Below are 15,108 nucleotides of genomic sequence, written 5' to 3'. Positions count from 1 at the left end.
TGGTGACCTCCTCCAAGAGGGCTTATGACATACCCAAGTATGCTGCACCCAGAGCCCCTGGCCCTGCAGCAGACCACTGCTGACCTGTACCTCCACAGGAGACACTCAGTTCTGTCTCTGTGGGGTCCCTGGGTCCTGGTGCACACAAGGTTTGTTTGATCCCTCTGAGTGTCTCTGGCAGGAATGGGGTTTGATTCTAAACACGAATTCGTCCCTCCTACCATCTTGCTGGGGCTTCTCCTTTGCCCTTGGATGTAGGGTATCTCCTCACAGCCTCTCCAGCACTTACTGTCTTACTGGGGTTTCACTGACCTTGGACATGGGGTATCTCCACATGGCTGGTCCAGCAAAGCACAGCTGCCGCTCCTAACCTTGGATGTGGGGTATCTGGTTTGCCCTATTTGTTTTCTTTCCCAGCAATCATAGTTCTGTGCTACCTTTCATCTGTTGTCTGAAAACAGATTTTTCCCTCCTATATTTTGTTCATTTTTCTAGTTGTTTTTGACAACAGGGTAATTCAGACCCTGTTAATCCCTCTTGTCTAGATAATAGCTGTTTTAAGGCCCTTGTCTGCTAATATAATCTTTTTTCATTTTGCATCTGTCTACATCAACTAATTTTGATGCTTGTGGATCACTTCCTGTATCTCATGTCTCATATATATATATATACATGTCTCATATATATATATATATATTTGAACTGAATGCTGGACGTTGTGGATTTTACTTTGTTGAATATTAGATTTTGTTGTCTTTCTTTAGGGAGTGTTGAATTTGTTTTGGCAGGCTCTTAAATTACTTGAATATTAACTAATACTTTCAAGATTGTTTTTAAGCTTTGGTAGGGCAGATCTTAAGTAGCCTTTCCTGTAAGACTAGTTTAGCCTCACCCCTAAGATGGGACCCTTCCAGATTCTCTTTTAAATGCCCAGTCCAAGGTGTTCCAAACTAAAGAGTTTCTTAATGAGGGTGAAAGAGGAGAGTGAAAAAGCTGACTTAAAACTCAACTTTCAAAAAACTGAGATCATGGCATCCAGTCCCATCACTTCATGACAAATAGAGTGGGAAAAAATGGAAACAGTGACAGATTTTATTTTATTTGGTTCCAAAATCACTGTGGACAGTGACTGCAGCCATGAAATTCAAAGATGCTTGCTCCTTGGAAGAAAAGCTATGACAAATCTAGACAGCACATTAAAAAGCAAAGACATCACTTTTCCAACAAAGGTCTGAATAATCAAAGCTATGGTTTTTCCCATAGTCATGTATGGATGAGATGTGGACCACAAAGAAGGCTGAGTGCTATAGAATTGATGCTTTCAAATTGTGCTGGAGAAGACTCTTGAGAGTCCCTTGGACTGCAAGGAGATCAAACCAGTCAGTCCTCAAGGCAGTCAATCCTGAATGTTCATTGGAAGGACTGAGGCTGAAGCTCCAATACTTTGGCCACCTAATGCAAAGAGCTGACTCATTGGAAAAGACCCTGATGCTTGGAAAGGTTGAAGGCAAAAGGAGAAAACGGTGGCAGAAGATGAGATGGTTAGATAGCATCACCAACTTAATGGACATGAATCTGAGCAAACTCCAGGAGATGATAAAGGACAGGGAAGCCTGGTGTGCTATAGCCCATGGGGTTGCAGAGTCCGCCACGACTTCGCAGCTGAACAATGAACCACCAGGGTGATCATTCAGAACTTTCCACTTTCACAGGCTCAAACTTTGCCCCCAGCTTTGGCACATTTGTTACCAGCTGACCTTGACTCATTTTCTTTGTTTTTGGCATGTGAAAATTTCTCTTTCTTACCTACAAGTTCAGCTATAAATTGCAAAAATAATTTTTTATTCTATTTTATCCAGAAGATTTTCCTCTTAGCTTAATCAGCAATTTTACTAGAACCTGAAACATTCCATACATTCTTTTCAAAACATTAAACTGATCACATAACCTCCTCTGTAAGATCTTTCAGTGGAAGTAAAGATCTAAATTTTATTGATACCTGGGTTACCAGGCTCTGTTTTGTAATTTGTGTGTGTTTTCAACTGTGTCTCTTTTCACTCTTTTCCATGGTCTCTGAGCTCGAGACATAGGAACCTTCTCTCTGCTCTTGCTTGGCATCCTCCAATTTGAAAAGCCACCTTCTCCTCACACATTGTGTATCCATTTGCTTTTCAGATCTCAGTTCAAGTGTCATTGACTCAGAGAAGGCTTTCTTGACTTCCCTGATCCTCTCAGTCTAGGTCACTTCCCTGTGTTACAGTTTTTTTCTCTAAAAATGTTTGCCTAATCTGTATCTACATATTCATCTTTATGATTATTTTATTGACCATGATCCCCCCATAGTCTGGAAGCCTCATGAGAACAAAGACCATTACCATTGGCTATGCATCTAGGCACATTGTTGGAACATAGAATATACACAAGAAGTATGTATGGAATGGATGGACAGGTGGCTGAGTGGGGTGGATGGATGGATAGAAGTTAGTTTGAAGAATGTGAGTAATTGTATGAGTGAGGGAGGAAGAGAAGGAGAAAGAGAGGAGTGAATTTTGGCCAAATAACTTATTCCAGGAGCAATTTTTTGTGCGTTGTACTTGTGAAAACACTTATAAAAGCGGAAAAATTTCTTTGCTTGCCTCTTAGTTCTCTTAGCCTCATATAATAGCAAATACTTCTCTGTAGGTGGCAGTGCACTTACATAAGAACTTTTTCTGAAAAAAAAAAAAAAAAAAAGGCGGGGGGGTAATTATCTTGAATATTTGAAAGCATTTATATAACTCAAATCTCATATTACAGTGTTTAAAACATGCTCTTATTTTCTATAATATGGACATATCCTTAATTTATAGTTACCCAGTCTATTTCCCTGAGAGGTATTAGTAAGTGTTAGAGAGTTATCAGTCCTTATTTGATGATATGATGATCCATATCATCATGTCATTCAAGAATGGAAAAGTAGGCATAGTGAATGAAACAGTGGCTAATGTTTTATCTTTAATAGCAACAGTATTTACATTATAGAATAATTGTAACTGTGGCAAATATAGACAGAACTACAAAGATATATATATATCTCGACTAGCTTTGGGACTGAGACTTGTAAGTTGGTTTCTCAGTACATTAAAAAGAATGACCAGCTGACCACTTTACTCATGGATTTTGTATATGAAAATTTGAAACTGGAATTTATCTTTCTCAGAATGTTTTGTACATACTCTTACCATCTACATCAACTAAAGTTCTTTATAGGGACTTCCTTGTCCTTTACCATTTCATGGACTATCCTTTACCATTCCCTGTCCCATGGTTAAGGCTACATGCTTCCACTGCAGGAGGTACGGGTTTGATCCCAGATTGGGGAATTAAGATCCCACATGCTGTTTGGCAAGGCAAAAAAAAAAAAAAAGATAGAGAATTCCTTGTAATCTAAAAGTACTGTCATTAAAAGATTTGTCTTGCTTTGTTTTCTGTGTTGTGGGTTTTTCCCACGTTAAAAAACATATAATTTGTCCTTGCAGCACTTAAATGCAGAACGGTCTTACAAGTCCCAGATTGCTACTTTACATAAGTCTGTTGTAAAGATGGAAGAGGAGCTTCAGAAGGTTCAGTTTGAAAAAGTGTCTGCCCTTGCAGATTTGTCTTCCACAAGGGAACTTTGCATTAAACTTGACTCAAGCAAAGAACTTCTTAATCGACAGCTGGTTGCTAAAGATCAAGAGATAGAAATGGTATGTCACACATTTTTAAATAGTTCTTTTAATAATGCTACCACTGTAAAATTTTTGTAATTTTAGAAAAACAAACTTTTTTTTTAAATAAAATGCTACAGCAAAAGTATGTCTTTCAACTTTAGATTTTATTTTTAAAGTCCAGGATATTAATTTCTGTTGTGTTCCAAACCATTCAAGGCCATAACAGAGACTCTTCCTTTGTGTGCTCTGCATTTACTTTTAGTGAAAAGAATGATAAAACACACTGACATACCAGTCAGCAAAGAACCTTGAGGTTGAGGTTTATCTAGCTAAATTATAATTTTAATGATATTGTTTTAAGCTAAATTTACTATTTGGCTGAGTTCTTTTCAACTGTAATTCACTTGATTTTATCTACCACGTGCCTGATGCCTGCCATCATTCTTGCCATGTGAATATAATGCTCAAAAGTTACAGTCCCCCTCCCTCAAAGACCTCCTGGTATTGACATACAAATAATTTGGGGTGAATGTGATACTAGTAAGAAATACTCAAGGTTTCAGAGAGGAAATTCCCATTGGCCTGTGGGTGTCAGAGAGGAGTTCATAAGGGTGTACTACTGAACTCAAAAGGAATGAGGGACTAGCTTAGGCAATGGTATGGAGGTATAAATAAACTCTGGGGTGAGCAGTAAGTCATTTGCAGTGGCCAGTGTAGCATGCACAAGTGACTGAGATGCATCTGAAGAAATAGATGGGACCTGAATCCTCAAAGGATGTATGTTAAAGTTGCATAGTATAATTGAAATATCAACACATTTTGGCTATGTTTACATTTCTGTTATTATCACACTGTGTTGAACTCCTTATTTTGTTAGCCTACTGCTTGTTAGGAGGTATGATGCATTTGAGAATGATGTGTCTTGTTGGCTTCTGTAAGAAGTTCCATGTAAAAACGGATACATAATTGTCCTTAGCAGCATTCTTCATAATTGCTAAGAAGTGTAAATAACTCTAATATTCCTGCATCTATGCAAGGCAATATTATTTGGCAGTAGCAGTAATGAAGGATTGATAGCTGCTAAAACATGGAAAACTCTTAAAAACATTACACTAAGTGAAGGAAGTCAGTCATGTAAGACCACACACACACACATACACACACACACACACAGAGTATGTTTCCGTTTATGTGAAATGTTCAAAAAGTGCAGATCATAGAAAACAGATGAGTTATTGCCTAGGGCTAGTGCTGGGGCAGAGGTAAGGGAGTGACTGCTAATGTGTACTGGGTTCCATTTTGGGATAATGAAAGTGTTCTAACAATAAACTGTGAGAATGTGGTATGATCACATAGCTCTGTTAATACAGTGTTGGCCAAAAAGTTTGAGTTTTTCCATAAGGTGTTACAGAAAAACTCAAACAGACTTTTTGGTCAACCCAATATACTAAAAACTATTGACTTGTACCATTTAAATTGGCGAGTTGTATGGTATGTGAATTACATCCCAGGAAGCTGCTGCCAAAAAAATGATGCTCCATTTTGTATTCCCGCCAGCATTGCCTATTTTAATGTTAACCAACACGAATGAAGACATTTGCCAATTTAATAAACTGCAGCATCGGTTCAACCAAAAGAGGTTTTTCTCCTCTGAGTATTTAGCAACGTCTGGAGGTATTTTTGATTGTCACACCAGGGTTGGGGGCTGCTGTAGACCTCTAGTAAGTAGAGGCCAGGGATGCCGCTCAGCATCCTGTAAGGCACAGGGCAGCTCCCTATACCAAACAATTACCCAGCACAAAAGATCAGTAGGGTCAAGGTGAAGAAATACTGGATTACAAATACCATTTTGCTTTGTTATGTTTCTTTGATTATTAATACAAGATATATTATCCTCTATGTTTACTAATTAGCTAGCTATATTTTGTAAATTTTCTGTTCATATCATTAGTTCATATTTCTCATGAATTAGTTCATATTCCTTTTATTAGTAAAATATTAACTGTTTACTGAGTTTATTTTCATCTGGTTTTTTTCCTCATAAATTTTGGTTGTTTATAATGACTGTAGACTGTTTTTGCTATGGTCAGACATCATTTTTAATTGTATCTGGTCTAAAAAGTTCTTACCCTACCTGCCTGCCCCTCTCCTAATAATTCATTTTTATTAAACTTTCTTTTCTCAGAGTTTTACATTAAATTTTAAAAAATATATATAATTTATTATAATGTGTATTATGAGATAAAGAATATATTTTTTTCTAAATAGTGATGTCTGGTTTCCCTCCTTTTGGAGAAGCATTTGGCCTATAGAATGTATTTTAGCTCAAGATAACCGTCAAAAAGCGAAGTGTTCCATTGGACGATACAAGAGAGGGAATGTGTGATTACTCCTTGTCTTTCTTAACCATGGAGTATGATGGCATTCCATCAGGAAGTTAGGTATTTGTAACTCACCCAACTCGGGACAAAGCAGTAGTCACAGATACTACCATGTCAGATTTGCCAAAATATATTATAAGAAATATCAAAGCTGGACATGGAAATTGTTTGACATTTGGGATTACTAACTCTTAAATTAATGAACCTTCTGATACTATCAGAGACGTGGGAAGTGATACTGTGTGTGTGTGCGTGTATCTGCTAAGAAGGACACAATTTCAAATCTAGAAATTAAACGTGGTTGTCAGTTCGTAACAGAGAAATTTTATGAGTCTCTGATAATACATGAGTTAAGTGAACAAGTGGGAATAAGTATAGACATCTTCCTATCATTGTGCAGATGGAGAATGAGTTGGATTCTGCTCGTTCTGAAATAGAACTCCTCAGGAGTCAGATGACAAATGAGAGAATCTCCATGCAGAATCTAGAAGCTTTGCTGGTGGCCAATAGAGACAAAGAATATCAGTCTCAGATAGCACTTCAGGAAAAAGAATCTGAAATTCAGCTTCTCAAAGAACACCTTTGTTTGGCAGAAAACAAAATGTGAGTTGATTAGCAGTATAACATTAAGTCGAGTTTCCTAAGTTTTCGGTACTTTATAGGTTAGTGGAATTTTAAAGCTGGAATTTAGACCATTTAATGTCATAGTTTGCTGTTAATTAAACTGAGGACCCAAAATGTTGTGACCTGTCTAAGATTTAGTACCTATTTCTATTATGTGTCTCTAATGCATCTAAATTTAAATGTAACCCTCTTTGTGTTGATTTTTTTCCAATGGAGTTTTGGGTTTAATAGAACATCTACTGATCTAACATATTGCCTTTGGGAAATATTATAACCAGATTAGAAAAAAAAAAAAAAAAGCACTTCTGAAACCAGAAGGATTTTTCTACTTATGGACCTGCTTGGTATTGCTACCCAGTCTTTTCATTTGTCACATGGTATTTCCCTGTGTACTGGGTACCTGGATGCACTACTGCATTCACTGAATGCTGGAGACTTCCCCCAGAGCACTGATTGTGACTTAAAAAAAAAAAAAAAAAGACTTCCTAGTACTGTTAGCACCTTATTACACCACTGGAGGATTAGATGGAAATGCCTGCCTGCGTGTGTGTGCTGCATGTGCTTAGTCGCTCAGTCATGTCTTGACTCTTTGGGACTTTATGGACTATGGCCCACCAGGCTCCTCTGTCCATGGGATTCTCCAGGCAAGAACACTGGAGTGGGTTGCCATTCCCTTCTCCAGGGGATCTTCCCAACCCAGGGATCAAACCCCAGTCTCCTGAATTGAAAGAGGATTCTTTACCATCTGACCCACCAGGGAAGCCCCCCTGCCTGCATAGTAGATATTTTATCACCTTTGTCACCTGTCACAAAACCTGATGGGGACCCTTAGCCTCTGTTCTTATCCATCCCACCTGTAACACCTTTTCATCCAGCCTCAGCTCTGCCCTCCCGTCTGAGTAGGGGACGTGGGGAAGGACAGGAATCATGGTCTCAGGAATTGGCCACTTGTAGGAGCCCCTGACAGCACGGGCTGTGAAACCAGGGCTGGTTTCCTTCAGAGACTGTTTTTAGGTTGTGGCAGCTGTAACTGAGTCACTCTTTTCAGTCACTGCAGCTGGGCTTTGGACTGGACCTTCAGAATGATCCAGTTCTATAGGATCATTTCCTCAAGCCATAGGTGGAAATTGCTTCAGTGAAGTATGCCAAAACTCCCACCTTAAGGGGGTACACTCTGTTTTAGACTGGCTGGTGAGTAGTGTCACCTAGAACTAGTAAGCTTGACAAACTCTTGTGTTCCTAGTCTCTAGAGTTTAGACTCCAGCAGTCCGTATTGCAGTCCTGAAAGCCAGCAGAGAGGAGAGAATGTTCTGGCAAGAGCGGTCAGCTCTGTCATTATCTTCCTCATGGTAGTGTGCTTATCGGGGTTTTGGAGGCAATGTTTAGCCGTAAGATCCTGTTAAATTGAAGAGATTTTTTGTCTTTAACAGTTGGATATACCAAATTTCATTTCACACATATATAAGGTATTTGGTCAATTAGATATACATATATGCACCCACTGCATATTCATCATGGTGTTAGTGAATTCCAGTGTTATATGCGTTGGAATATGCACATCATACCATGAAGTAAATTGTAAAAATGATCTGCAGTGAATTGATAATATAGGTAGATAATAGTATTACCATATCTAAAAATAGGGAGAATGAAATTTAACTAATTGAATGGGGCTTAAGGCAATGGTACCCCACTCCAGTACTCTTGCCTGGAGAATCCCAGGGATGGGGGAGCCTGGTGGGCTGCCATCTATGGGGTCACACAGAGTCAGACACGACTGAAGCGACTTAGCAGCAGCAGCAGCAGAGACAGCTTAAAGGGCTTTTAGTAGACTACTTTGCACATTTACTGCATCTAAAATTGGCATATTTTATTTTAATTTATTTTATTTGTGTGAAATTGATGTATTTTAGATGCACCGATACATCTGTAAAAGCCAGTGTTGCTTGGCTTCAGCTGAGAAACCATGACCAACATGGTTTCAGGTACCCTAGGAATACTTTGGTATTCTACCTTTAATCAACCATCATTCACATTCTCTACACAGGGCCATCCAGAGTAGGGACGTGGCCCAGTTCAGGAACGTCGTGACGCAACTGGAAGCTGACTTGGACATTACAAAGAGACAGCTAGGGACGGAGCGCTTTGAAAGGTAAGTTCAGCAGCCTGGAAAGCACTGTTTCTGGGATAACAACAGACTTTGGTTATTTCATGGTGATTAGATTTTAAAGTATGATTTGAACTGCAGTTTTACAACAGTGTTAGTAATGTTGCTGGATATAAAAGTTCGATTAAAGTGTCCCTATTTTGCTTTAGGGAGAGGGCTGTGCAAGAACTCCGCCGCCAGAATTACTCAAGTAATGCTTATCATTTGAGTTCCACAATAAAGCCAAATACAAAATGTCACTCACCAGAACGTACTCACCATCGATCTCCTGACCGAGGCCTAGATCGATCATTAGAAGAGTAAGTGGTTTAAGGATCCATTCTTTGGGGAACCATATAGCAATAAGCACTGAATATTTGAGGGAGTAAGAAAACTCAGTAACCATCTACCATTAATAGTGCTATGTAAAACATCATTACATAATTGGATATGTTGACTTTTAAAAAGATTTTTGATTATTAGTGTCATATAAATATGTTAAAGATGTCTGTTTTATCTAAAGTTTACATAAATTATATTTTAAAAATCTGATTTTCTTTAATTTCTGTAACATACATTTTTATATACTTTCATTAACAAACTATTGGCTAATTATTGTAGCACCAAAAATACATATACTCTAGGAAAGTAATAGGCTAATTTTTCAAAGGAAAATATTTTAGCTATATTCCTAAATGTCAGAAATTTTGTAAAAACATTTTTATTTAGAAATAATTTCAAACTTACAAGAAATTAAAAATAAAACAATGCAAAGAACATCTGTACGCCTTTTATCCCTACTCACTGTTATAAAAATTTTACTCCATTTGCTTTTTCTGTGTTCATGGGGCAGTATGAGCTGTCTCACGCATTCATACTCCTGCACTTTCTCCTCCCTGTCTTTCTCTCTTGCCTTCCTCCCACCCGCCCACTCCCTGCCACAGACATTTTTAAACAGTAACCAGTACCTCCAGTTGGAACCATCCTCATAGGTTTCTCCCTCGCCTTCTTCCTTTCTGTATTTGTATGACACCCTTTTTCCTCCAATGAGAGGCCTGGTCAACATTAAAATACTCACTCAACAACGGTAACAGAGTTATTCCTTCACTCAATCCCAGAGTCTATCTAAAGTACTTTCAAGATTTCTTCATCTATGTCACTACAATAAACAGGCCAACTTAGAAAAAATTTCAAAATCTATTTGCAATTCTTCCTTCCTGTCCCACACATGACCTTTCCAAAGTCTTGAGGGCATATAGTCAAATACATATAGTTCAGAAATTACTTGGATTATTTTTTTCACCCTCACTGTTGTGATGGTGTACATTTAAAATAACAGTAGATTCATTTGTTTTAATTTGCTTTCATTTTTCATTATTATGCTGAGATGTCCTGACCAAGAAGAAGAGATGTCTTTCCATTGTTCAAATTTTGCTTTGTGTCTTTAAGGAATGACTTGTAGTTTTTCTTTATATAGGTTTTGAATATTTCTTGTAAAATTCACTCCTGAATATTTTATTACTTTTTTGTTACTATTGTAAATGGAGTTTCCTCCATATATTATATCGTCAAATGATGCTACTTTTGCATGTTAATTTTTTAGCATGTTATCTTGCTAAATTCTTTTATTTCATTAAATTTCATTATTAATTATTTAGAGGTTTCTAGGTATACTATCATGTCATCTGCAGAAAGAGATATTTATTTCTTCTTTTCCTATTTTTATCTCTTGAATTATATTCTCTGGTTAATAGCATTTGCTAGTATCATCAGAATAATGACAGATAGTTGTGGCAAAAGTGGAATTCCTGTTTTAATTCTGACCTGTAGTGGGAATGCCTCTTTTTGTTGTTGTGGTTTTTTTTTCCTGTTAATTAAGATACTAGTTTTATGATTCAAGTTTATATATTTTATGGTATTAAGGAAATACCACTTATTCCTATTTTTTTCAAATTTTTTTTTATTAGGAAACTGTTTTTGTCAAGGACTTTTTTAGCATCTATGAAGATATGGTTTTTCTCTTTAGAATTATTAATATGTGGATGTATTAATTGATTTTTTAACTACTGAACCATGTTTGAATTTCTGACATAAATGAGAAATTGGTTATAGTCTATTATTTTCTTAGTGTTTGGTAATATTTTATTTATTTTAGATTTGTATATCAATATTCATAACTGATATTGACCTGTACTTATCTCTTTGTGCTTTTTCTATTCAGTTTAGATATCAATGTTGTATCTGCTTCTAAAAAATAATTTGGAAGTTTTTGTTTACTGTAGTTTGAAACAAGTTATACAGTTGGGGATTATCTGATTCCTGAAGAGCCTTGGCTCTTTTTTTGTGGGGTGTACTTCCTTGGTAACTTTTTCTACTTCTTCTTTGGAAATTAGTCTTTTTAAGCTATATGTGTTTGTCTAAAAATTACCCAGGCTTTTAACTCTAGGTTTTCAGCTTTATTTGCATAGAAGTAACCAATGCAGCATCTTACAAACTTTTAAATTTCCTCTGTGTCAATGGTTATATCCTGTTGCCATTTCTTATTTGTATATATGTGCTTCTCCCTTTTGTTTGTTGATTACCTTAGCCTGTGGTTTGTTTACTTAGTTCATTTTTCAGAGAACCAGCGTTTTGATTTAATGATGTAATCTATTTTCTTTCTCTGCTTATTAATTTCTGTTTTTATTTATATTAGTTCCTTCCTTGTGCTATTTTTTCATTTACTTTGTTAATTTTTCCCCCCCTAGGTTTTTTAGTTAGAAATTTAATTCATTTATTACCATTCTTTTAATTTTATCAATGTAGATATTCAGGATTATGAATTTTTCTATGATTACTGCTTTAAATATATCCCACAGATTCCGATATATAGTGTTTTTGTGATCATTGTTTTTTTTTTTAATTTTATTTTATTTTTAAATTTTACATAATTGTATTGTGATCATTATTTTTAAGAATTTCTTTAATCTTTGTTTGTATTTTCATTTTACCCAAGATGTATTTGATAGAAAATCTTTTAATTTTCAGTGAGAAGAGTTTTTTGTTTGATTTGGTTTCATTTTTAATTCTCAGTGTTATTGTGTATATCATTTGTAATATTTCTATTTTATGGAAACTACTGATGTTTTCTTTATACTTTACTACATGTTCAAGTTTTGTTAACAGTTCATGTACACTTGAGAAGATATATTCTTTCTTATCAGAGTATAGTGTAATATATCCAGAAGATTTACTTTTTTAATTTTACTTTGTTCTTTTATAATGTCATTTAATTTTCGTTCACTTGACTTGTTTTACTAAGAATGGCATTTTTAAATTTCCTATTATTGGTATGTTTTTATTTCTTCTTATATCTCCTATAAATTTTGTTTTATATAGGTGGTTTGCTGTTTTATCTGTTGCATAGATATTCTGAATTGTCATATCTTCACTGTGAATGTGGCTTTTACAAAGTGTTATTTTCTGATGCACTTAATTTTTTTGGAAGGAGGAAGGACTTGACGTCTACTTTGTCTGGTATTAGAGTTACAACTCCTATTTCCTTATTGGGTCCACTTGCCTGGTAAATCTTTGTCCATCTCTTTTTTTGAATCTCTGCATTTTAAATGTCTCTCTTTAGATAGTATGGATTTGAGTTTGACTTTATGAACCGTTTTGAAATTCTTTTTTTTTTAATAGGTGAGTTAAGCTCCTTAACATTATTGATACAACTGTTAAATTTGGTCTCAACTCTGTCATATTATGTTATGATAACTGTTTACTATGTGACATTTGCTCTAATTCTTTCTCTATTTGGTTATCCTTCTTTGCTTGTAACCATTTCTTTTGATATTCAGGAAGTTTTGGGTCTTATTATAATGGTTACCTTTCTATTAATACTTTTAATAGTGTCCTTAAAGTATCCCTTTTAAAATTTTTAAGCTTTTGCTGTTCGTTTTAAATGGTACCTTTTGACTATCATCTAATATCTAGACATGGGCTTCCCTCGTGGCTCAGCAGTAAAGAATCCACCTGTGAATGCAGGAGATGCAGGTTCAATCCTGCTTGGGTCGGAAAGATCCCCTGGAGAAGGAAATGGCAGTGCACTCCAGTATTCTCGTCTGGAAAAATCTCATGAACAGAGGAGCCTGACAGGTTACAGTCCATGGGGGTCAAAAGAGTTGAACACAACTTAGCGACTGAACAACATCATCTAGACAACAGTTAATGGGCTTAATTTACTTTCCCAACAGCTGGTCTGTTTCCTGTTCCTATAGTGTTGTCTTTTCAGGTTGCCATATAAATGGAGTCGTGGTATATAGTCTGCAGTGGCTGACTTTTACCCAGCCGCTGGGTAAAATATTAGATTTATATATTAGAGATGTATCCAGGTTGTTGTATATATCAGATATTACTGGATATTGCTTTTAACTGCTGAATAGTATTCCATTGTGTGGCTGTAACACAGTTTTGTTTTGCTCTGTTTTACTCTTTATTTTGAGTTGATTAGTCTCACAGGCAGATGCAAAAGTAGTACAGAGCGTCCCACATATCCTCCGCCAGCTTCCCCAGTGGCCATGTCTTACAAACCAGGAAATTGGCACTGGTATAGCTAACTAGCTGATACACATTATTCAGTTTTTGCTAGTGTGTGTGCAGTTTTTTTTTTTTTATTTTTTACATACCACACATAGAACAACACTGCAGTCAAAGTTCTGAATTGTCCCATCAGCCCCAAGAAGCTCATTCCTTCATGATACCCTTTCATGGGCACATCCTTCTGTCCTCCTCCCTATTCCCGAGCAAACTCTACTTTCATCTCTGTCTCTATAACACTGTCTTTTTGAGAGTGTTGTGTAAATGGAATCACACACATGTTGTAATTTTGTGAGAGTGACTCTTCTCTCTTAGCATAATGCCCGTGAGATCCATCCAGGTTGGTGTATAAAGTCAATAGTTCTTTCCTTTTTATTGTTGAGTCCATATTATTGCATGATATAGATGGTTCACAGCTTCTGGAAACTGGGTGATAAAATACATCATATCTGACTTCCTTCACAGAAGCTGAGGGGAAAAAATTCCAAGTATTGCCAAAGTAACACTAGAATACATTTTTTAATACATCATAAAATCATTGAGTTAAAATATTAATCTACATAACTTTTTTCTCTCTTATAGGAATCTTTGTTATCGAGATTTCTGACACGTGGAAAGATTCTTCACATCCTTGGGAGAGGTCAAAGTTTCAAACTGATTTTTTTTGCTATATGATTGCATTTATCTTTTGAATGCTTGACAATGTTAAATGAATTTATTAACGTTGTGCCTCTGAATCTCTGTTTTCATGTGCCGTGCCATATTGCAGTGATCTGAGATGACTTATAAACACAAAAATGTATATGGCCCTTTCTATCCATACAGTAATAGTGAGTGTAAAATCTGCTTACTTCACTATTGACGACTGTTGTGTTAACTATCCGGAGTAAATAAAGAAGCTTATAAAAAGAGGGCAAAGTGTTTTAACAAAACTGATTTTTTTTTCCTTTGTGATTTATGCTTTCATGGCTGGACAAATTGTGCCAAAAGAGGCGCAGTTTACCACTCCTGGCCTGGGACCCCATATTCCGTTTTGGAGCCAACCTGACATGAATTCCGGGCCATACTCTGACCCCAAAGCGGGATAGTAGGCATGTGTCAGGGTTTTTAAATCCTTAGCGTTGTACCATTAGTTAGCATACATTTTCTACAATTGTTTACCCTACTATTTTTAGAAAGGTAGGTAATACTATCTCTGTCAAGAATGTAAGATTATTTTTTAAAAACCTGTATTTTTCATACGTTTTCCTTTAAAATATTAAAATACTGCAATCAACTTAATTGCCATTTTATTTATTTATTTTTGCCTGTGGCAGCTGTCTATAATGTAGCGTAACAAATTTAGTGATGTTTCCTTTTTTCCCTCAAAGTCTCCGAAATCTCTTACCTTTTCTGTCCATAGACTTCGATTTCATGTTGATCTTACAGTCTGAACACTATTGTATTTTACTAATACAAGTTATTTGTACTCTTGCCATTTTAATAAAAAAAAAAGTCCTGTCATTAATAGTATTCATACGATGTAGACAGTTTCTCATTCTATATAGTCACTACTCATTATGACTGCAGCAATGCAGGACAGTGCCCTGGTTTAGGTTTTGTTTATTTGTTAGCACTCTGTTTCACCGTAAATTCATGCTATCTACTCACTTTACTTTGATTTTTAAAAGCCTTGAGTTTTACTCCTCTA

General features: G+C 36.1%; 1 protein-coding gene across 11 annotated transcripts in view; it reads left to right on the top strand.

The window, feature by feature from the left end:
* TSGA10 (testis specific 10) overlaps positions 1 to 14,694 on the top strand; it is a 108,948-nt gene extending 94,254 nt beyond the window's left edge. For all 11 annotated transcript variants that reach the window (XM_044925643.2, XM_044925642.2, XM_025260697.3 and 8 more), the window contains 5 exons: positions 3,519 to 3,728; positions 6,474 to 6,676; positions 8,745 to 8,849; positions 9,014 to 9,163; positions 14,001 to 14,694. In XM_044925643.2, the coding sequence (XP_044781578.1) occupies positions 3,519 to 3,728; positions 6,474 to 6,676; positions 8,745 to 8,849; positions 9,014 to 9,163; positions 14,001 to 14,025 (693 nt within the window). In that variant the 3' untranslated portion in view covers positions 14,026 to 14,694. The remainder of the gene's footprint in view (positions 1 to 3,518; positions 3,729 to 6,473; positions 6,677 to 8,744; positions 8,850 to 9,013; positions 9,164 to 14,000) is intronic.
* The last annotated feature ends 414 nt before the right edge of the window (positions 14,695 to 15,108 follow it).

Source organism: Bubalus bubalis, chromosome 12 (genome assembly GCF_019923935.1).
Source record: "Bubalus bubalis isolate 160015118507 breed Murrah chromosome 12, NDDB_SH_1, whole genome shotgun sequence".
In the NCBI taxonomy this organism is placed as follows: Eukaryota; Metazoa; Chordata; class Mammalia; order Artiodactyla; family Bovidae; genus Bubalus; species Bubalus bubalis.
The sequence above is the reverse complement of the archived record's forward strand: the minus strand, read 5'-3'. Positions and strand labels throughout refer to the sequence as shown.